Source organism: Bufo gargarizans, chromosome 1 (assembly GCF_014858855.1).
Source record: "Bufo gargarizans isolate SCDJY-AF-19 chromosome 1, ASM1485885v1, whole genome shotgun sequence".
In the NCBI taxonomy this organism is placed as follows: Eukaryota; Metazoa; Chordata; class Amphibia; order Anura; family Bufonidae; genus Bufo; species Bufo gargarizans.
Window position 1 is genome coordinate 665,437,899 of NC_058080.1, and position 24,623 is coordinate 665,462,521.

Below are 24,623 nucleotides of genomic sequence, written 5' to 3' on the forward strand. Positions count from 1 at the left end.
CAGGCCGCGATTGCGCAGAAGACTGAAGTTTTTCTCCCAGACGGGCCGCGCAATGTCCTGAACGCGCACGCCGCGCATGCGCCATGGTGACTTTTTCCTGGCCTGTATAGTACAGAGCCGGTGTGCGCGTTTGCATTCGCGTGCGCATTCAGGACATTGGGCGGCCCGGCCGGGAGAGAATCTTCAGCCTTCTGCGCAAGCGCGGCCCGGCGGGATTCGACAGGAGAGGTGGCCGTAACCAGGGGAGACGACAGACAACATCAGGTAAAAGGGGACTTATTTTCTCAAAAAGAGTGGGAATTGGGTAATAAAATGTATTTAGAAAAATGATCACTGTCATATCATTAACAGATTTAACAGTGATCATTAAGATGGGAATACCCCTTTAAGCAAAATAAATATAATGCATTGGAATGAAGCACAGTTTTCTCTACTTCTATTTGCACCCTTTCGTTAGTGCCTGTGTGTCATCTTACTTGCAGTTTCCTTCTTACCTTATTTATTGTGTGTTTAGAATGGTTTTTAAAACTTTACAATTTTCTACGTCAATATGACTCACCCTGGGTTGGTTGTGTTATACCTGCAGGGGACTCCTATCACTGACATACAGGAGAGACCTGATCCACAACCCAACCCTCTTACCCAACGTGTTCACAAAGCAGAAACACTTTGTACTGCAGAGTTCATGCATGGAGGAGATCCTACTTAGGCATTTAAGGACAGACTTTGTGATCGTTCTTTAAGGGGGTTCATATCAGTGCAAGGGTGTGCAATAGTGCATTGAATAAGGTAAACCACTGGAACACAGAAATGAGGGAAGAGGAAAATGAGGAGAAGAAGGAAGGTAGGAAAGCAAGGCTGGTTCAACTGGGACGAAATGGAGCTGAGAAAATGCTTGGTAATGTCAATGGACTGGTGCAGACTGTCCGGAACAAACATGCCCATCACATTCCAACAGAGAATCATGAGATATGTAAGTCACAGAAACTACTTTTCGTGAGCTTCATCAGAACAGAAGTAATTCATGTTTAGCTGTTGTCATGATATGTCCATAACTAGGGTGTTCTAGATGCCTTCAGCATATGGCAACTGCATCAGAAAACAAATATAGACACATTAGGCAGTTGTCATGTGTTGTACTTTTCTGGGTATATTCTGTAATATTTTAATAATTCAATACACTCGGTCTTTAACACTGTTATGTAGCAACTAAATCAGTGTACATTATTTACTAGTATAGACATGAAGCAATTTGACTTGTATGTTTGATGCTCCTCTCGGGATCCTACTAAATGCATTGAAATAGAAAATAAAGTTAATATAAATAATTGTAGATGATCTCACCCAAAACTGTGCATCTTTTTAGGACCATTAGGGTAGCTGAAGATCTACCAGTGAGTCGAGGACCTGACCCAATAGTACCCCTCAAAGGTCCAGCAGAAAATGGCCCCATTTGAAGTTGACTTTGGAGTCAATCTACTGGGCTTATTTCTTTATTGAAAAATTAATTTTAAAATAATCTATTAGATTTTATCAATATGTCCTGTGTGTACATGCAACTAAAAGTGGACGTTTTCATGGTAATGCCATGCAGATGTATTCACATTTTTTAAAAGAAGGCTATATCTACACATGTAGCTAAACACAGGGGATATACAGACGTGGACAAAATTGTTGGTACCCTTTGGTCAATGAAAGAAAAAGTCACAATGGTCACAGAAATAACTTTAATCTGACAAAAGTAATAATAAATTAAAATTCTATAAATGTTAACCAATGAAAGTCAGACATTGTTTTTCAACCATGCTTCAACAGAATTATGTAAAAAAATAAACTCATGAAACAGGCATGGACAAAAATGATGGTACCCCTAACTTAATATTTTGTTGCGCAACCTTTTGAGGCAATCACTGCAATCAAACGCTTCCTGTAACTGTCAATGAGACATCTGCACCTCTCAGCAGGTATTTTGGCCCACTCCTCATGAGCAAACTGCTCCAGTTGTGTCCGGTTTGAAGGGTGCCTTTTCCAGACTGCATGTTTCAGCTCCTTCCAAAGATGCTCAATAGGATTGAGGTCAGGGCTCATAGAAGGCCACTTTAGAATAGTCCAATTTTTTCCTCTTAGCCATTCTTGGGTGTTTTTAGCGGTGTGTTTTGGGTCATTGTCCTGTTGCAAGACCCATGACCTGCGACTGAGACCAAGCTTTCTGACACTGGCTAGTACATTTCTCTCTAGAATTCCTTGATAGTCTTGAGATTTCATTGTACCCTGCACAGATTCAAGACACCCTGTGCCAGACGCAGCAAAGCAGCCCCAGAACATAACAGAGCCTCCTCCATGTTTCACAGTAGGGACAGTGTTCTTTTCTTGATATGCTTCATTTTTTCGTCTGTGAACATACAGCTGATGTGCCTTGGCAAAAACTTCGATTTTTGTCTCATCTGTCCACAGGACATTCTCCCAGAAGCTTTGTGGCTTGTCAACATGTAGTTTGGCATATTCCAGTCTTGCTTTTTTATGATTCGTTTTCAACAATGGTGTCCTCCTTGGTCGTCTCCCATGTAGTCCACTTTGGCTCAAACAACGACGGATGGTGCGATCTGACACTGATGTTCCTTGAGCATGAAGTTCACCTTGAATCTCTTTAGAAGTCTTTCTAGGCTCTTTTGTTACCATTCGGATTATCCGTCTCTTAGATTTGTCATCAATTTTCCTCCTGCGGCCACGTCCAGGGAGGTTGGCTACAGTCCCATGGATCTTAAACTTATGAATAATATGTGCAACTGTACTCACAGGAACATCTAGTTGCTTGGAGATGGTCTTATAGCCTTTACCTTTAACATGCTTGTCTATAATTTTCTTTCTGATCTCTTGAGACAGCTCTTTCCTTTGCTTCCTCTGGTCCATGTCGAGTGTGGTACACACCATATCACCAAACAACACAGTGATTACCTGGAGCCATATATATAGGCCCAATGGCTGATTACAAGGTTGTAGACACCTGTGATGCTAATTAGTGGACACACCTTGAATTAACATGTCCCTTTGGTCACATTATGTTCTGTGTTTTCTAGGGGTACCATCATTTTTGTCCATGCCTGTTTCATGAGTTTATTTTTTTACATAATTCTGTTGAAGCATGGTTGAAAAACAATGTCTGACTTTCATTGGTTAACATTTATAGAATTTTAATTTATTATTACTTTTGTCAGATTAAAGTTATTTCTGTGACCATTGTGACTTTTTCTTTCATTGACCAAAGGGTACCAACAATTTTGTCCACGTCTGTATAGGCGTATTTCTGGTACAGATTGCGGTGCAAAGTGTGTGGATCAGGAGAGATGGGGGTGCCGGCAAGCGGAGAAAGTATAACCTTATGAGGTCATATGCCAAGATAGTGTCTTTTTTTAATATTTTTGCGGGGTACTGTGTGTCAGTATACCTGTTTTTAACTGTACTGAATAATGTACTTGAAAATTTCTTTTAATATGGACATGTTCCCCAAAAAATATATACCGTGTAGTATACAGTATTTAAGAATGGGAGGCCACTGTATACCTATAGACAACAGAGGCTTCTGTCTGAGATATATCAGGTGTATTTCCTAACATGTAACTCCTACAGTATGTTACAGTTCACACAGAGCCTAAGTTAGGTTAGGCTCTATACACCACATTTTTGCATGTTGTTAAAAGAAATTGCTTTTTGGAGGGCAGATTTGCAAATAAAACGGACTGATGCAGGCTCGGTTTTTTTGTCCTGTTATAGGTGCTTTGAACATCTTGCTTTCTGATTGGAGTTTTTACTCGCTTTTGAAGCATTTTTTGGGCCATGGCATGTTTTTCAAAACACATGTGAATATCTCTGAATAAAAAATGGCACCACCCAAAAAAAATAAAAAATCTTTTAACATAATACAAAAACATGGTGTAAACCTGGGCCAACATCATTTTTTTTCTTCTTTCCCCTATTCCTCTGGGTTACGTTGCAGGCTGGTGTTTTTTCTTTTATTTTCTTCATGCAGTGACCTGCTGGTTCACTGCTAAAGGGTTAATGCTAAAGTTCACTGCTAAACTTATCAATTGTTTATTGCTAAAGGTGTTAAAGTGTTTACTGTGATGCTAACTATGCACTTCCAGCAGTACAAGTGACTAATTTGATATTTGAGTAGTTAACAATTAAGTGGCAGTCCTTAGTAATAGTTGCCGGGTAGTGGGATGGCCCCACTTTCCCCTGTCTAGTGGGTAGTTGTTAGCAAATCAGCCAAGAGTAGTGAAGATGAGTATACTGCTGCTGGTGTGTAGATAGAAGCATTGAATTTTTTGCAGAAGTTTGAGGACCAATTAAAGGGACAGTGCTTGGACAAGAAATTACAGTAAAAGTAATGCACACATATGACTGTAGGTCTTACTCACAGCATTCTCAGCAGATCTGTACCTATGACACTGGCTGACCTGTTACATGTGCGCTTGAAGACATCTGTGTTGGTCCTATGTTCATATGCAGTGGCGTAGGGATTGCCATAGCAACTGTAGCAAGTGGCTATGGGGCCCGCCACCGACTGAGGATAACAACGTGGCGCTGTGATAGGGCGCGGTCGTACTTGGAGCCGGAGGTAGAGAGGCAGTCTGGGCGGCGGTTCGCCGGAAGTGGAGGAGTCGCAGACTAGGAGCGGCATGTACAAGGAAGCTGCGAAGCGAGTTGCTGGAGTATGGGTGGCTGGCTTGGCGCGTGCGCAGTACGGGTACGGTTCGGTGTCGGTCGGTTCAAGTGGCTGAGGTGAGGGCTGGCTGGGGGGTGGGACTGAGTCTGTCACTGTTGCAGTGTGTGTCCGACTCCGACTGAAGCAGCAGCGTCAGTGGAGAGACGTGGAGTACTGTAACTGGAGTCTGGAGACTAATGTAGTGGACCAGTGAAGTTATTTAATCTGTGTGTGTGAGGTACAGCCGGATCTCAGCATCTTCCCTAATCCCTATTCACACATACAACTCCTCAAGCCTGGCAGGCGCAGCTGCATTATTTAATAGGGTGGTGTAGTAAGAATGGGAACCACTGGGCAGTGTAGGCCACTGTATACCTATAGACAACAGAGGCTTCTGTCTGAGATATATCAGGTGTATTTCCTAACATGTAACTCCTACAGTATGTTACAGTTCACACAGAGCCTAAGTTAGGTTAGGCTCTACTCACAACATTTTTGCATGTTGTTAAAAGAAATTGCTTTTTGGAGGGCAGATTTGCAAATAAAACGAACTGATGCAGGCTCTGTTTTTCTGTCCTGTTATAGGTCCTTTGAGCATCTTGTTTTCTGATTGGAGTTTTTACTCGGTTTTGAAGCATTTTTTGGGCCATGGCATGTTTTTCAAAACACATGTGAATATCTCTGAATAAAAAATGGCACCACCCAACAAAAAAAATTAAAAATCTTTCAACATAATACAAAAACATGGGTTCCTCTGGGTTACGTTGCATGGTACAGCTGGATCTCAGCATCTTCCCTAAACCCTATTCACACATACAACTGCTCAAGCCTGGCAGGCGCAGCTGCATTATTTAATAGTGTGGTGTAGTAATGGTTAATGGCATTGGCGATTGTATTACAGACCCCTCAGATAGGATTAGGTGGTTGTGTCTTCGCCAAAATGCCATTAACCATTACCACTGCCAGGCTTGAGCAGGTATATGTGTGAGGTACAGCCGGATCTTAGCATCTTCCCTAATGCATATTCACACATATACCTGCTCAAGCATGGCAGGCGCAGCTGCATTATTTAAAGGGATTCTGTCATCAGATTTAACCCCTCTAACCTAAACATATGCTCATGTCCAGACTAATAACAAGAATCCTAAGCTGGCCTTATTAAACCTCACTGTGGCTCTATTTGCCCAAAAAACAGGTTTTTAGAACCTGTCAATCACTTACTTAAGGTGCCCAAGGGGAGGTCCATTAATACAGGGTGCCCAGCAGCACCCCTAGCCGTCCTGTGCCCAGCGCCGCCTTCCCTGTCTTCAGCGCTACCTTCTACAGCTCAGCGCCACCTCCGCAATCCTCCCAGTCCGTCTGCCGGATCCCACGCCTGCCACTGCCAGGAGTCCGCACGGGCGCATCAGGCTGAGCTTAGTGCACAGGCGCGGGTTCTGTCAGAGGTGTGGGGATGTTGGAGTGGGAGGTCCTGAAGGGGTGTTTGGATGGGAGGTCCGAGAGGTATGTGGAGGTGGGAGATCTGGGAGGGGGGGCCCATACAAATTTTTTGCTATGGGGCCCAGTCATTTCTAGCTACGCCCCTGTTCATATGTGCCTGCATTGCTAAGAAAAATTATGTTTAAAGGTATGAAAATGAGTCCTAGAGGCTCTGCTTTCTCTGCAACTGCAGCGCCCTCTGCACTTTGACAGGGCCAGGCAGTGAAAACATCATACAGCAATGCGGGCACATATGGACATGCGACCACTTCAGCTTCCAAGTGCACATGTAACAGGTCAGCCAGTGTCATAGGTACAAATCTGCTGACAGATGCACTTTATACTATCTTACTTTTAGACGGTATTAGTAATCACTGTGCTGACTTCCCCGCTGCCTCTAGAATTCTGAAACCATAGAAAAATATTTGGTGTGCGCATAAGATTTTGGTGTAAATCTGGTGCAACACTTACAATACCTCAAATTTATAAAGGGCTGTGCGCCTAAATCGTAAATTTGTCTAATGTTGTTCCAGTGTTAAAAGATGAGATGGAGTTTCATCAAGCTGCAAAGAAAAACGATGTGGAAACAATGACCTCACTCAAAGAAAAAAGAGTGAATATCAATGCTAAAAATGTGGTGAGTATTATACTGGTGCTGGCACGGCGACTGCTGAATAGGTTGAAAAATTCAAAACCACTTTTCGGGCCAGAAACCAATTAAATTTTTTTCAAAAATGTATAAATCAGCAGAGGGAAACATGCATAGAAAGAAGCATTTCCAATATTATGGGGCGTTTTCGACCAGATCTGCTAACAGAGCCTCCAACGCACAAAGGACCACAGCCTAAAACAGTCCTGAAAAGTTTATTTACTCCTCTCATTGCGTTTCTCTCCTGATAAGCTTTATATCGCTAATTCGAATATTGCCCCTGCGCTCATCACTAATCACCACTACCATTGCTCATCCACATACAGTTTCATTGTTTGTTGACAGTAAATTTTCCATAGTTTACGCAGGTCGATAATGGACTGCCCAGAAAACAAGCGCTGGCATACACAGTGTAAAGAACAAACGTCCACGGCTATGTATAACGTCTATTTCTTTTCTTAGCTTGATCGGACCGCCTTACATTTTGCGGTGGCAGGAAAAAATTATCAAGCCATATCTTATCTTCTCAACCATAAGGCGCGAGTTGATATTGCGGATAAGGTATGAAGAAAAAAATTACAACGTTGCTCTTCCAGCTTGATTAAAATTTAAAGGGGCTTGTATGAGGTTACCAGTAAAGGTTCTGCTGCCCCTCCCAGGACCAAATTTTGTCCATGGGTTATGTTTTGTAGTGCAGCTTAACCATATTGAAGCATGGACAAGAGTGGCACTGTTTCTAAAAAAAAAATTACTTATTTGTGATTAGTTGAGCCTACAATGATCTGTCCAACTGCGGCCCTCCAGCTGCTGCAAAACTACAACTCCAGCACGCCTGAGCAGCCTATAGCTATAAGGGCATGCTGGGAGTTGTGGTTTTGCAACAGCTGGAGGGCCACAGGTTGGGCATCCCTGATCTGAGGCACTTGAGACCGACCCCCTACATGGCCTATTTCTGATACTTTTGGTTTGGTCCAATTACAAGAAGTAAAAAATAAAATAAAAAAACAACTATACAAAACTACTACTCATCACACTGAAAGTGCAGTACAATCTGCAGGCAGCATACTATAGAGCAGGAGGAGCTGAGAAGATTGACGTATAGTTTTCTGGAAAAAGAGTCATAAATCACTGTTTATTCTGAGCGTAGAAGTCTAGTCCTAATCAGTGATTGACACCTATCTCTTCATGCACTGCCATAGATGAAAGGCTCAGTCACCGGTTAACATCACCCACTGGACTCCTAAGCATAGAAAGAACAGTGATTTAATTGAATAAATCATGGTGAGTTATGCTATAAATATGGTAAATCAACCTGCTCAGCTCCTCCTGCTCTATAACACTATTCCCACTGATTGCACTGCATTTTCAATCTTCACAGATTCTATTTTAAGGCAGGTTCTGTCATCAACCTCATTCTGCCCTCACTAAGGACATCCTAAAGTAGTGACAGACACTGAATCTCAAATATAGAGTATATAAGTAAGGCGGCACTCACCATTAGTCATAAAAAAGTCCTTCATTCGTCTAAACATGATTGCACTTCCTCAGTGGCCAGAGGAAGCACAATTGCGCAAATCGGCCGTCACCTTTGACTGCATGGAAGTTTGTCCGCCCCTGCCACACATGTGTATGTCTGTTTAGACGAATGAAGGACTTTTTTACGACTAATGGTGAGAGCCGCCTTAGTTATATACTCTATATTTGAGATTTATTGAGAACCTATTATGGGCAGAGCACCGCATGGATGTGTTGCACGTATCACAGGATTGCCTATGTATTTGAAAGCCTAAAGTTTAGGCAGTGCCGCCTCGTTCTATTCTTTTGCTTGAAAGTGACAGACACTGACCTCACAGCGGTGTCAGTCATGAACTAAAAGTAAGTGGTTGTCGAGGACCAGCATCATAGTCATGGCATCCCTGTCCTGGAAAAGAGTCAAGGTTATTCATGAGATCCTGCTCTTCCCATACACCTACAGATATTGACAGTTTTCTATTAGTTTTCTCCATAGGAGAGAACTGCCGATCATCGGCTGATGAGTGGAGAGAGCAGGAGCTCACTAATAACCATGACTCTTCTAGGCAGCCCTGACTCTTTTCCCAGGCCGGGCCCTGATGATTATATTATTGGTTCTCAGCAACCAATACTTTTGGCTCATGAATGACAGACCTCTGAAATGATCATGTCTGTCACTACTGTATGCAGCCCTCAGTGAGAGACAACAGAATTGCACTTAGCAGAAAAATGTTCCAACTACACAAACTGAGACTATATGACCTCTATGGCACATGCATTGGTTCTCGATCTCTACCGCAATTCAGTGCTTTTCATATTTGTTTGGTGTATATATTTTTGACCTTTACAAAATGCAGTGAGAACTTTTATTTACTTATTTATTAATTTTTTGAGAAGAACTGCAATTCAACATAAACAATGTATGACCGACCCATTCTTCTCCTAGTACGGGCTGACTGTCCTCCACCTGGCCGCATGGTCAGCAGACCTAACAGTTGTGCAGATGCTGATCAAAGCAGGAGCAAGTCAGAAATCCACAAATCAGGTCTGTATCCCCTATTACTCCCTCTCTCTCCCTCTCTCTCTCCCTTTCTCTCTCTCTCTCTCTCTATATATATATATATCCTATTCTATTCTATTTTAAGGGGCTGTAATAAAAAAAAAAAAAGTCAATCTGCACTCATTTGCTGTATGCCGTTGCAAAGCGAATGGGGGAGGAATGATCGCTACCACAGTTGTTGCTCTCATTCAGTTCTAATGATTATCAGCAGCACATCTGTTACACAGGGTGAAGTGCTGACTAGTGATGAGTGGCAGGGGTCATATTCGAATTTGCAATATTTCGCGAATATTTCGTAGAATATTCGTTGAATATTCGCAAATTCAAATATTTGTTAGGAGTAGTGTTGATTGCGAATTTTCGTAATGAGAATTTTTGTAATGAGAATTTTCGTAATGCAAATTTTTGTAATGAGAATAAATGAGATCGTGAAAACTCAGATCCGATAGTATATTCTAACCCCCAGGCGTTCCCATGGTGATGGAGATGCTTATCATGGAGAAGTATGCCAAAGTGGAACAACTGTACAGATTTTTAAAAAAATTACGAAAATTCGCATTACGAAAATTCTTATCGCAATCAACACTACTCCTAAAGTCAAGGATATTGCAGCCTTCTCATTGGCCCACAAGCTAGAAGCAGGGAGGGATCATGTGTACTGATTAAAAAAAAATCTTGAATATTCGAAATTACGAATATATATCACTATATTCTAAATATTTGCAAATTCTCGAAGTGCCGATATTCGCAATAAAAATTCGCAATTCGAATATTCGTGATCAACACTAGTGCTGACAATAATCCGTCAATTAGCTGACAAACTTATGAAGACTTGTTCCCAAATGGCCCGAAAATAGTGCAATGTAATAGAGCGTAAAATGGCAACATTTCCTTCCACCTATTCATAAATTAGCGCTTTCCTTTACTGCAGAGGATGGAGTTCACTGGTTATTACCGCCTCCTGCCCCCCACTTACAGGTTATAGCTCTGTGAGAGGTGCCATGCAGTAATCAATAAGCCCTTTCCCTTGCCAGCGGGCAGAGCACTTGTTGGTTAACACTTTAACGACCAGGCCAGAAAAGGCCTTGATGACCAGACACTTTTTTCTGATTTAGCGCACATGGTGGTTTAACGGTTGTAACTTTTGTTGGACCACCAAAATAATTTTTTCAATGTTTTTATATGACACATAGGGAATTTGCTATTTTTTTTTAGCAAATTGTGTTAAATATTACAGTGCATAGTGCTCATTGAGCACTACTCACTAAGGAATAAATCGCTTCTGAATATCACTGACAGCCGATCTGCTCCCGCTAGAGTGCAGGAGCTTCAATCCTGCGCTGTGTATGTATAGAGTGGAGGTCGCAGCTGACCGCACAGCAGTCAATCAGCTGTGTTCCTTTTTAGAAGAATGGGCCTGTGTGGGCGGCGGGTTGTGCACCCCGATCTTTAGAGAGAAATGAATCAATAAGGTTTTAGGATAAATGCATTTACAAGTTAGGTAAAATGATGCACTTGCCATGATAAATTTGGCTAGGCATGTTGGACACCGTATATCTACTGTACATATATACCAATATCTTTGCACTGTAAAATGTAGCAGATGCTCAATATGTTTGGAGCATTTTACAGCTCTTCTTATTCACATCCATTTTTTACTGATATTTTTCAAATGGTCAAAATGTGTAGAAACTGTCACATCATATATTTGGCACACTTTCCATTTCATTTTTATGCTGCATTTTGTAGTAAATATCCCTATTATTCTTTCCTGTCTATTATCAGTCTAATTGACTGTAATGTGTTAGAGCTTTCTGGAGAAAAGAAATATGACCCTTTTTTCGAACCTTTGAACCAGTCTTTAAAATGGTTGTCTCACTTCAGAAAATAGCATTTATCATGTAGACAACGTTAATATAAGGCACTTCATAATTGTGATGGTCTTGCTTGCACATTATAGAAAAAAGCACTGGCCTAAGTGCACTTCTGCAGTCCTGGCCACCAGAGAGGCCAACACTTTTTCCTATAGTGTGAAAGCGCTACCACCACTAATGGATTGCAGGGTGGTCATAACCATGGAAACGAGCAGTATATAATATGAAAAAAAAAAAGAATCCAGCCAGCAAAGGGAGCAATATGGATAATAACAATACATTAGTAAGTTCCTTGTATTAACTTCCTCTACATAATAAATGTCACTTGCTGGAGACAGCCCTTTAATCGGAAATGTTCTATAATCTGCCAGCTGCCTGGTTATATTAAGAAATATCACTTAATTATTTTTTTTATTACGAAAGATTTGATTTAGAGTGCTTACACATTACATTTTTTGCCTTGTAAAAATAAAAAGGTCATGAAATTCATGCATTTTTTTTACAAGTATTTTTTTAGGGGTGGCATTTTTTATAAAAGTTTACAGTGATCCATAAAGATACAATGGCCTCAGGATACAATATTTTCAACATACAATGGTCTTTTCTGACCCATCGTAAGTTGTAACTAGACTCAACAATGCCTCAGACTCAGATCCAACCAATCAAGGCGACTTCTCTGGTAAAATGGCTGTATCAGTTGCTAGTCTATTTTTCTTAAATCTTTATTTTCTCTTATCTTGGATGACATTTTGGGGCTTTGGAACCAATTCTTCAACTTACAATGATGCCAACATACAATGGTCATCCTGGAACCAATAAATATTGTAACTTGAGGGACCACTGTACTTGTTTTTTCTCTTACGTGTTTATGTTGGTCAGGTGTGGCGGCTATGAAGGCAGTGTAGCATCAACCTATGACTGAACTAACAACAACTAAAGGGCATTGCAGGGACAGAAAGTATTCCAGAATATATCTTGGCTGTGCAACACACCTAACGCTCTTTAGTCTGGAGATTTTAAGTCTGGAACATCTGGAGGAGAATAAAATACGTAAAGTAAAACATGATTGTGTTTCTTAGGATGGAATGAATGTTCTTCATTTTGCTGCTCAGAATGATAAGAATGATATAGTAGATTATCTGCTGAAAGACCTGCAGTTGAAAGACTTAAACATCACGGATGAGGTAAGTGTCCTTCTGTATTACCTGTATCTTAGGACTCAGTATGTTTCATCTTATGTTTTCAGTTATTCACACTTCAGTTATTTCGATCAGTTATTGTGAGCCAAAACCAGGTTCGAGTCAAAAACAGAGAACAGGTGCAAATCTTTCCATTACACCTGATCTCTTTGTAGGCTTCAGTAATGGTTTTTACTCACAATAACTGATGGAAACAACTGACCAAATAACTGAAGTGTGAACTCAGCCTTGGAGCTGTATTTTATGTAACATATCCATTAACTAGTCCCATTATTCTTAAAGAGCACCTTTCGGCTGGATAAATCCTATTAAACCAGATGTACTACCTGGTAGAGTTGATCCTGCTGATTAAAACATGACCTTTCTTAACATTCGTGGCCCCGTTCATGAGAAATCTGCCGCTTCTTAATTATGCTGGGGGCTTCAGAGCACTGAGGGTAAGCGCTAACCCTCCGGAGCACCTCAGTTTCTCCACTTTCCACCCTTAGCCACTCCTCCTACCCTTGAGTGACAGGGCCAGGCATCCTTAATGTCCTTTTGCCTGGCCCTGTAATCCTGTGCTCTCGTTGTTGAATCCTCAATCGGCGCATGTGCAGTACATCTCTGCTGGCTTTCCCTGATCCTTAGATCCTAACTGTGCAGGCGTTGTTTGAAAATTCAGTGGTTCATGTGCGGGATTACCAAGCCAGGTAAGAGGACAATGAGAACGTCTGGACCTTTCAGTAAAGGGTTGAGTAACTAAAGCTGGAAAGTGGAAGCTGTGGCCAGTCCCTCAGTGCACTTAACCCTAATTAGCATAATTATTAATGGCTGATTTCTCTTGAACGAGGCCATGAATTTTAATGAGAGGTATCGTTTTAATCAGCAAGATCAACCCTACCATGCAGTATGCCTGGTTTAATAAGGTTGATTCTGCTGACAGATGTGGGACCTCCACTGATCAGAAAGTGATGAAAAACGCTTAGGGCCAGATTTATCATGACTCTGACAGCTCACTCCACTTTCATGTATAGCTAAAGTCAGTTTTATGATCGGCCCTTTTAGACTGTAATAAATGTGGTTTGACGGTAGCAGTTTATCCGTCAGTAAGCGGCTTTACAAAAGTCGCACGTCTTTACAAAAAAGTCGCATGTTCTATTAAAAAGTCTCATAAGATAAGCATGGTCCACACTGGAGTGAAATTGCGAATTTCTTTGCAACTTTTTAGCGACTTTTTAAATAGTCACAATAGTAAATCTGTCTTGAGATTGATTTACATAAGAAAACACTCCCACTTTCAGAAAACTGGCGAGCATAGTGCAGAGCAGAAAAAATTAGCAAATTTCTGCGCAGTTTTAGCAATTGTGCAAAAATCTGCGACTTTTTCACTCCATTATTCTGACTTGAGCTAATGATAAATCTGGCCTTTAATGTTTTTGGCTTTGTAGTGTGCAGAATTGTAAATGCAGCTCCGGAATAAAATACAGGCTGTAACTCAGGATCATCCTTCTACTTTATATAGCTGCAAATAGTGTTTTCCTGGTAATTGATATGGAAAAATTCATAATATTCTCGATTTGTAATTTCTGTGCATGCGTTACAACATGAGCAGTAGGTCTCTTTCTGCTGATCTAGAAGCTGTTTATTTGGGGTAGTGTGGGATTATTCTGTCACCCTCCCTTCTTGTAAACATAACACAATACATTTCTTTAGTAAGAATTAGGCGAAATGGGTGTAAAAGTCTTTCAATATTGGTTCTATGAGGTGTGTCGGACTCCTTTATGACACAGCTGCCGGTTTTAATATCTTTCAAAAGTATGTGTAGTTTGTTCTGCAGATTATCTGTTCTGCTTCCTGGGTAAAGGGTAGAAAATGGGCTATGTGTCATCAGATCAAAGCTGCAGCGGGTGACAAACACAGAGAAGAATATAGAGTTAAAGTACCAAGTGCCCTCCTTTTTAGTCCTGCTGCTTTAAATACATAATAATAAAAGAGTATTCGATGAGCTCCTTAGGCTAGGTTCACATCTGGGCATGTTTTTCTCAAAAGAAAAAGGAAAAAGTCTGATACCGTGTTAGCCAATAGAAAACTAGTTGAGTGCTCTCATTAAGAGGAACAAAATAAGAGTATTGCAGGTTTTATACCTTTTAATGGCTAACAAAAATAGAACTAATGATGTTACATGGCGAGCTTTCGAGACAGGGTGATGTCTCGAAAGCTCGCTATGTAACATCATTACTTCTATATTTTATGTTAGCCATTAAAAAGTATCAAACCTGCAATACTCTTATTTTGTTTCTCTTAATGAGAGCATTCAGTTTTTCTGTTCTGGTCTTGGAAGAGATTGATTATAATGGGGACTGTTGGTTTTCCGCTATGGTGACTGTGGCTAAGTCTTTCTTATCGTAAAACAGGGCTCTGACCAATACAATACACTGAGGCAACGTTCACACCTCAGCTTCGGAGATCTGGCTGCCTGATCTGGCGCAAATGGTGGTGTTGCATGAAATTGTTTTTCTCCAGCCGAAACTTGGCATTTATGTTGGAAACCAGCCAGATCCCCGCCAGACCTTATTGCAGTCAATGAGGATCTGGCAGTGAAGTAGAGGATCCGGCAGGCTGCTCTGTGCTGGAGCAGCCTGCCGGATCTTTAAACGAAGATGTGAACGAAGCCTAAGATATTAATCTGCCCCACACTTACATCTGATAGGAAACTGCTCAGAAAGGACAGGAATTGCCTAATATATGTATTACCTGAATCACTATCTTTATGAGCAGGATTAATCTGATAAACGAGCAGTGGAAAAATCAAATATTCCTTCACTGCTCTGCATATCCATCAGCAAAACAGAGATTGCTGTTTAAAGAGTCAGTGGACTGTCACAAAATTTTGTTTAATAGCGAATGGAATAAATAGCAAATTTCTAAATCATTTCATAAAAAAAAATTCTGTCTGCATCCACCTGCAAAAAAGCTGTAATGTCGTGACCACTAGGGATCTCACTTCCATCTAAATTGCAGTCCGCTGCCTGTTGTCTGGCAAGATCAGTCCCTGGTAACAGAGACTCAGAAGATAGTTGAGAGCAAGTGGGGGCGTGTCAGAGCTAGCTGAGATACAGAGTACAGAGCCTGATGAAAGAACTGCTTCTACACTGCTTCTAACATCACAGGAGTCTACTGTGTGTCTGTGTGCTCTGTGATTTATTTCTTATCTGTTCTGTGAGTTCCAGAGCTGAAAACAAACATAGATGAGAAGTAATGGAAAAGGGTGTTAAGGTAGCACAGTGCTGCAGAAGTAAGACTCCCCTATGCTTTTGAGTGAAATGCATCTAGCTGTGCAGCTGAAACATGGAATAATATGGCTAAAAAACCATAAGGGAAGCCTAAACATAACAGTTTCTTCACAGTTATGATTGTAGAAAGAAGCACAGCCATTTGCAAACTTAAAAAAAAAAACTTAGGTATGCTTTAAGCCAGCTTGTACACTGCCACTGGCAAAGAAGGCACAAGCTGTGATAAAATAGCCTATGTCTGATTACACTGACAAGCAAAAGGGTAGCAATGTTTTGAACTTTTGACTTTCAGGCTCCATATCCCACCATCCACTACAGCTTTGAACGTGAGACTACCATCATTTTATAGACAGTCATCTTGGCTATCTCATACATAAATTGGACTTGTATCTATTCAGCATATGATTAGTTATGCAGATTCTTGTCATGTAACTGCATTGTTACAGTTTTACTCCTAAAATTCTACATTTTTATTATTTTGTTAGTATTTTGTACCTCCACCTTTGGCTTTCAATACTGCCTGAATCCTTCTAGGCATGCTCTCGATCAGATTCAAGTATGTCTCGACCAAAATCTGTTCCCAGGTTTCTTCTACATGTTCCCAATGTTGGTTCATACTGGTCGGCTCACTTGGGTACGAATATAACTTTTTCTTTAACTCTACACACAAGTGTTCGATTGGGTTGAGGTCTGGGGACTGTGGGGGCTAATCCAGCACCTCTACTTCATTGTCAGTGAACCATTTAATCGCTAATCTCAACGTATGCCTCGGGTCCTTGTCCTGCTGGAACACTATGTCATCCTTTTCATACCCATAGTATTCGAGTGTGTGAAGTAACTCGCCTTGTAGAATACTCACATATAGCTCAGCATTGAGACCACCATCGATCCTGGTCAAGTATTCAACGCCTTTGGCTGTAAAACAACCCCATAGCATCAGGCTTCCTCCAGTTGACAGTTCCTTCAATTTCTCGATCCATTAGCCCCCTTTTTCCTTGTTTCTTCCAGACCCATTTGCACCCATTAGAGCCCAGTCTATTGACTTTCAGCTCATCGCTCCAAATCACCCGTTTCCAATCTTCTACTATCCATTGTACTTTTTTGCAAACTCGAGCCTACGCTTTGTATGACGATATTGAAGTCAAGACTTCTTCACCTTTTTTCAGGCCACTATTCCAGACTTGTGTAATGCGCGTTGCACAGTGTTTGCATGGATGTCTGTGATCTCACTATTATGAAGCATTCGACCACCTCCTCTGCTGTGTTTGTCGCACCAGAACTGATAGACCTTGTGATGAGCCGACTTGTTGACTCTGATATTTTGCCTGGACATCCACCTCTCGACTTTGGAATAAATGGATGGACTTCATATCGTATTTTGTAACTGTCATGGCACTCACATGATGCAGTTTGGCAATTTTCTTGGCCAACATTCCTCTATCGATGAGCTGGATGACGCTGTTTCTCTTTTCTTGTGAAATCTTCATGGCTACTCCTGGATTTGAAACAGTGAGCTTTTGCTTGGGAATCAACCTAATAACACACTGAGCTATTAGGGAATCTGAGAACAGGTTGTAATTTGTAATATACAAGAAGAAAAAGATTTTTTAACCACCAGGAGCAAAACAGTAGCAATGCAGTTACATGACATTTATGTATGAGATAGCCAAGATGATTGTCTATAAAATGATGGTAGTCTCGTTCAAAGCTGTAGTGGATGGTGAGATATGGAGCCTGAAAGTCAACAGTTCAAAACATTGTTACTCTTGCTTGTCAGTGTAAATAGTAGTTAGTAACATTCACATTTGAAGTCAAGGCTGTATCTGTACTTGGTTCAGAGGTAGCAGCTGCCCCATTCCCTGGTACCTAAGGAGGCCCATAGACTCCTCTGCAACACAGGTAGACCCCAGTATTAGAAATGAGACATGTTAGGCTACTTTCACATTAGCGTTCGGGGCTCCGCTTGTGAGGTCCTTTTAAAGGCTCTCACAAGCGGCCCTGAACGCATCCGTACTGCCCTAATGCATTCTGAGTGGATGCGGATCCGCTCAGAATGCATCAGTCTGGCACTGTTTGTCCTCCGCACTCGGGTGTCCGCCTGGCCGTGCGGAGGCAAACGGATCCGTCCAGACTTACAATGTAAGTCAATGGGGACGGATCCGTTTGAAGTTGACACAATATGGCTCAAATTCAAACAGATCCGTCCCCCATTGACTTTCAATGTAAAGTCTGGACGGATCCGTCTGAGCAACTTTCACACATTTTTTCTAAAATATAATGCAGACGGATCTGTTCTGAACGGATCCCATCGTCTGCATTATAGGAGCGGATCCGCCTGTGCAGACACCACACGCAAGTGTGAAAGTAGCCTTAACTGGGGGCCCTATTACAGATTGTGCACTGGGGCCCAGGAGCTTCATAATTCTGTTTAACATATCATCAAATACTCTATTTTTTGTATTAAATTGCAGTGTTTCTTTATTGTCTTCTGCAGAAAGGCAGAGAACCGTTTCATCTAGCGGCTGAGAGTGGACACATTAATATGATCAATAATCTACTTTATATGGGATTATTCACATCTAAAGAAGACAAGGTATATTACAGCTCAGGGTGACCTTTCATTTGCCATAAAAATGAATTACATATGTCATGGTGACAGGACAATGTGTACTGGTGGGGATTGCTGCAAACATTCTTTGAAATTCTCGAACAAGTTTTTCAGGTTCTTTTAGTACCATTTATCACCAGTCCTGTATTTGTGTGTTCAATTCTTACAAACAGCTTTAAAATATATGCTTATCTGTGTATTCTACCCAGGGCTCACCAAACAAAACCTGTTGATGCCTGGATCTTATCAGTAGCTGAAATCCCTTACATATAACAAAATACTGCTATGTTTAACATTTTAAGTCTCCTTAATCCAGTATAAGGAGTCAATTATTTTGGGAAAATTTATAGGGGGAGATGTATGACAACTGGTGTAAAGGAAAACTGTCTTAGTTTTCTACACCAACCAATCAGATTACACCAGTTTAGATTATAATTTTTTATAAAAAAAAATAAAAAAAAATAAAAAAAAATGAATCACTTTATAGTTATTTAACAATGGAGGTTGAGGTTTAAAGGGGTTTTCTGGGATACTGGTATTAATGGTTTATACTCAATATCTAATTGGTGCGGGTCTGACACCCAGCACCCCCGCTCACTGAGCACAGCACTGTACATTGTATAGTGGCTGTTCTTGGTGTTGCAGCTCAGACTGATTTACTTGCTTAGGCCAGGTGACCAATAAACGTGTTGTCACTGGTCTAGGAGGAGGCCGCAGAGGGGGTGCCAGGAGTGGGACCCCAACAATCAGATATTGATAGATCATTGATATCAATAGCCCAGACAACTCCTTTGACTGTTTAAAGGTAATAGTGTGTCAGTGTCCAATAATGTCTGCTCCAATACCTAGTCTAGTCAATCCAGTCAATCCTTGGGTCCCAATCTGGCACCATTCACACTGTCCAATCATGATAACCATAAGGCCCATATATAGTGCCTGCCACATGTCACAATACTATATATTCTGTCCAAAGTAGACATTTACATTTTTGTCTGATCTTTCAGCAGACAGCACTATGGGAAGTGTTGTGGCTGCTGCTCATCTACACCCACAACCCAGAAGTTCTTTAAATGCTGTGATTTATTGTCTATCCATTCTCATGCTAAAGTATTCTCTTTTTACTTATGCACTATGAATACCACATGGTTATGTATAGCAACATATATTTAACACTGGCAGTCCTGGTGCGGCTGCTGGGAGACGGGCTTGTATTGTAGAGAGTGACTAGTCACAAACACTAGAGGAAACATGCGCATGTGTGAAGTAGGCCTAAAGAGAAGCAAGGTCCAGGGAATCTTCATCCATGAGACTGAAAGCTGCCAGAGATCAACTGAACCGAAAGCATAGATGTCCTAAGCATAGAAGATGCAGGGATTTCAGTCAATAACTTACACATTATACTAAACAATCTGCCCAACAAGTCTTGCTCTTTAACTTAATGTGGTAGATAGGATCCTCACAAAAAGACTACTGTTTTACCCAGGGCAGCACTCTAAGATTATTTTGGCTGTGCCCACCTCTTTTGTATGTTGGTGGTAGATTGAATAGCATTTTTATGGCAAAATATTTGCTTTAAAAGAGTTGTCCAAGATTAGAAACACATGACTGTTATCTTCTAGAAACCTCACTATCCCTGTCCATGGGTTTTCTCTGGTATTGAAGTGAATGAGACTAAGGAGTGGTACCACACACATTTTTCTAAGCATATATAAGCCCTGTAAGCTATGGGGGCCAATTCTTTGACTTTTTGCAACAGCAAAAGAGCCATATGATACTCAATCCTGCATGGTGGCGAATACATCAACGCCCACTTCCATCAGCCATCTGTTCAGCCACTTTGCTGTACCCTTTTGAGAATAGCACTAGTTTTTATAGTCAGTATTAATAATTTATTCACCAACATGCAAACATTTTATAACCCTCTGCTAATTTTAGTTTAGTTTACCGGTCTTGCGGGACACTTCTGACTAGATACGCAGAAAAGGAGAGGCATATTCTAGTCATAAATTGTTATAACTGGGTTAGATGTTTCATGCAGTATATTAATGGCAGGACCATACAGTAGCTGGTAAGAAGCTTAACCATACATATTATTGTCAGCTGTTTTAATAGGACCAATTGACAATCTAAAGTGTATGGGGAGCTGGAGAGTCTCCCCGACAGATGATGTTGGGAGAGAAAAGGATCGGCTGCATTGAATTTAAAGACTAAATCTCTTCGTTCTCCTGGGAGACAAGCACCAACAGAGGTGTCTGGCAGAGGTCTTCTCCTCTGTCATCATTAAAAACACATACAATCCAATGAACTATGTGTGTATGTATATGAGAGAGTTGGGAGAAATTTTTCACTTGACAGTGATAGAACGTGTATGGGCACCTTAAGTCATTGATGCTCTTCATGTTCTTCTTTGCTGTATCTGTCTAGGAAGGTAACACAGCGCTACATCTGGCTGCTGCTAATGGTCATGATATAGTTATGAGGGTTCTGTTGGAGCATTTTCAAGAAAAGGATAACCCAAATAAGGTATATATGACCATCATGGATATTTAGAAGTAAAAACACTATCAAACGTGTTGGGTACAGTATTCACTGTATGGCAATAGCTAATATAAGGCCAACTATAATAACCAGGTTTGTACAATGACTATAATGGAAATACTTGTCTTGATTGGTCTCTGACTTTTAATTTTAAAAATCACGGTGAAAATGCAGTGCAATCTTCAGGCAGCATTTTATAGAGCAGGAGGAACCAAGCACACTGATGTAAATTTGTTTGAAAGGATTCAACAAAATTTGTAATTTAAAACCCGTCATGGATCAGCAAAAACGCTTCCGTCATAATAATACAACCATCTGCATCCGTTCTGAACGGGTACGGTTGTATTATCTTTAAAATAGCCATGACGGTTCCGTCTCTAAAACCATTGTAAGTCAATGGGGGATGGATCTGTTTTCTTTTGTGTCTGAGAAAACGGATCCGCCACCATTGATTTACATTGGGTGTCAGGATGGGTCTTGCTCCGCACCACATCGTGGACAGCATCATTCTGTCTGCGATGAAAACGCAACCAAACGGAACAGAATGCATTCTGGTGAACTCAGTTTCGTTCAGTTCAGTTTTGTCCCCTTTGACAATGAATGGGGACAAAACGGAAGCGCTTTCCTCCAGTATTGAGATCCTACGATGGATCTCAATAGTGAAAAGGGAAAGCGCAGATGTGAAAGTAACCTAAAGATGTGCCAAATTTATCACAGTGGCTAATGTTGGATGATACATTTGGTGCATCATTAGACTGTCTACTTTGTTTAGAAAATCTATTAGCAGAGCCGGACTGGACCACCAGTGGATCCTCCTGTGGGCCCAGGCTCTGATACAATAGTGGGCCCGAAAGATCCAGGAGAAAAAAAAAACATTGGGAGATAATCACTTGCCACTAGGGTCTATTAATTTGATTTGAAACCTATTATACTGATGATATAGGGGTTGGACCCCAAAAATAATTTTCTCTGGTGGGCCCAAGGAACCCCAGTCTGACACTGCCTATTAGTGGCTTACTTTGCACAATTGTGGCACATAGTAGCGCAACTTATGCCATGCCCCCTTTCCTGCAATCATGTCACCTTGCAGAGCGAATCTATGACACTTATTAAATATTGTGCATGGCATGTGCACCAGAATTCTTAGTAAATCTGCTCCACTGTTGTTGCAAGCCATATGGGGCTTCTTTACCATAAAAGAGACCAATATATTTTTTGAGAAAAACGCACATAAATCTGTAAAATACTATGGTGCCTCAGGTTCAACCAGTAGCCTTTACCCCTCAAATTAATAATCTAATGTCCCTGTATATAATGACTTCAAGCATGTGTCATATAGTTTTAGGTCTTTCTTTAATGACTGAAAATATAGGTAGATAACAGAGCTCCTGCTGGATAGTAATACCTGAATATAAAGTTCTGCCTTCTATAATAGTGTTTTGTTTTTGGATTTTCCATTAGAAAGGTGCCACACCATTTTATTTGGCTGTGGAAGGAGGACATGAGGCTTGTGCTGATCTATTATTGCAAGATGGAAGCGATATCAACACTATGAACCTGGTATGCGTTTCATTTATTATTTCAGCTCTTGAGGAATGATGGTGCTGTTTGTAGCGAAATAATAATAAAAGAAAGAAATCAGCAGCTCTGTGGGTTTTACTGAACAATGCTTTGCTTGAAGCAGGACTTTATAAAGGTTCTTGTGTTGATGTGAAATGTTGCTTTATAGGTGATGTATCAAAAAAATAGTGATATCTACAGTCAGGTCCATAAATATTGGGACATCGACACAATTCTAACATTTTTGGCTCTATACACCACCACAATAGATTTGAAATGAAACGAACAAGATGTGCTTTAACTGCAGACTGTCAGCTGTGTAGGAATTACAACAGTTTGCATATGTGCCTCCCACTTGTTTAGGGACCAAAAGTAATGGGACAATTGGCTTATCAGCTGTTCCATGGCCAGGTGTCTGTTATTCCCTCATTATCCCAATTACAATGAGCAGATAAAAGGTCCAGAGTTCATTTCAAGTGTGCTATTTGCATTTGGAATCTGTTGCTGTCAACTCTCAAGATGAGATCCAAAGAGCTGTCACTATCAGTGAAGCAAGCCATCATTAGGCTTAAAAAACAAAACAAACCTATCAGAGAGATAGCAAAAACATTAGGCGTGGCCAAAACAACTGTTTGGAACATTCTTAAAAAGAAGGAACTCAGCGGGGAGATCAGCAACACCAAAAGACCCGGAAGACCACGGAAAACAACTGTGATGGATGACCAAATAATTATTTCCCTGGTGAAGAAAACACCCTTCACAGCAGTTGGCCAGATCAAGAACACTCTCCAGGAGGTAGGTGTATGTGTGTCAAAGTCAACAATCAAGAGAAGACTTCAACAGAGTGAATACACAGGGTTCACCACAAGATGTAAACCATTGGTGAGCTTCAAAAACAGGAAGGCCAGATTCGAGTTTGCCAAACTACATCTAAAAAAGCCTTCACAGTTCTGGAACAACATCCTATGGACAGATGAGACCAAGATCAACTTGTACCAGAGTGATGGGAAGAGAAAAGTATGGAGAAGGAAAGGAACTGCTCATGATCCTAAGCATACCACCTCATCAGTGAACCATGGTGGTGGTAGTGTCATGGCGTGGGCATGTATGGCTGCCAATGGAACTGGTTCTCTTGTATTTATTGATGATGTGACTGCTGACAAAAGCAGCAGGAAGTGTTTCGGACAATATTATCTGCTTATATTCAGCCAAATGCTTCAGAACTTATTGGACGGCGCTTCACAGTGCAGATGGACAATGACCCAAAGCATACTGCAAAAGCAACCAAAGAGTTTTTTAAGGGAAGAAGGGGAATGGTATGCAATGGCCAAGTCAATCACCTGACCTGAATCCAAATGAGCATGCATTTCACTTGCTGAAGACAAAACTGAAGGCAAAATGCCCCAAGAGCAAGCAGGGACTGAAGACAGTTGCAGTAGAGGCCTGGCAGAACATCACCAGGGATGAAACCCAGTGTCTGGTGATGTCTATGCATTCCAGACTTCAGGCTGTAATTGACTGAAAAGGATTTGCAACCAAGTATTAAAAAGTGAAAGTTTGATTTATGATTATTATTCTGTCCCATTACTTTTGGTCCCTTAACAAGTGGGAGGCACATATGCAAACTGTTGTAATTCCTACACCGTTCACCTGATTTGGATGTAAAAACCCTCAAATTAAAGCTGACAGTCTGCAGTTAAAGAACATCTTGTTCATTTCATTTCAAATCCATTGTGGTGGTGTATAGAGCCCAAAATGTTAGAATTTTGTAGATGTCCCAATATTTATGGACCTGACTGTAGATGCTAATATTCTTATTTTGTGGATGTCTCTAGAGAAGTGGTGTCCAACCATGCTGAATGTCTATGCTAGAAAGTCTATGTCTAAGACCAAATAACCGCGTTTTTTGTCCCTGTTTTTTTTTTACTAATAAAACATGTGGCCTTAAACACTTCTAGACCGGGCCATTTGCCCCCTTCCTGACCATGTGTCACTTTATGTGGTAATAACTTTGTGATGCTTTTACTTATCCAAGCCATTCATGTTTTGTCGTGACACATTGTACATCATGTTAATCGTAAATTTGAGTCAATATGTTTTAGCTTTATTTCTTAAAAAAATCCAAAAGTTACCAATAATTTTTTTTAAATCACCGTTTTCTAAATTT

The 24,623-nt window shown here is 40.9% G+C and overlaps 1 protein-coding gene across 1 annotated transcript in view; it reads left to right on the forward strand.

Moving 5' to 3' along the window:
* Positions 1–728: 728 nt before the first annotated feature.
* ANKDD1B (ankyrin repeat and death domain containing 1B) overlaps positions 729–24,623 on the forward strand; it is a 52,930-nt gene continuing 29,035 nt past the window's right edge. Inside the window, exons 1-8 of the mRNA XM_044291944.1 lie at positions 729–973; positions 6,718–6,821; positions 7,296–7,394; positions 9,292–9,390; positions 12,359–12,463; positions 18,245–18,343; positions 20,783–20,881; positions 22,358–22,456. Of these exons, the coding sequence (XP_044147879.1) occupies positions 811–973; positions 6,718–6,821; positions 7,296–7,394; positions 9,292–9,390; positions 12,359–12,463; positions 18,245–18,343; positions 20,783–20,881; positions 22,358–22,456 (867 nt within the window). The 5' untranslated portion in view covers positions 729–810. The remainder of the gene's footprint in view (positions 974–6,717; positions 6,822–7,295; positions 7,395–9,291; positions 9,391–12,358; positions 12,464–18,244; positions 18,344–20,782; positions 20,882–22,357; positions 22,457–24,623) is intronic.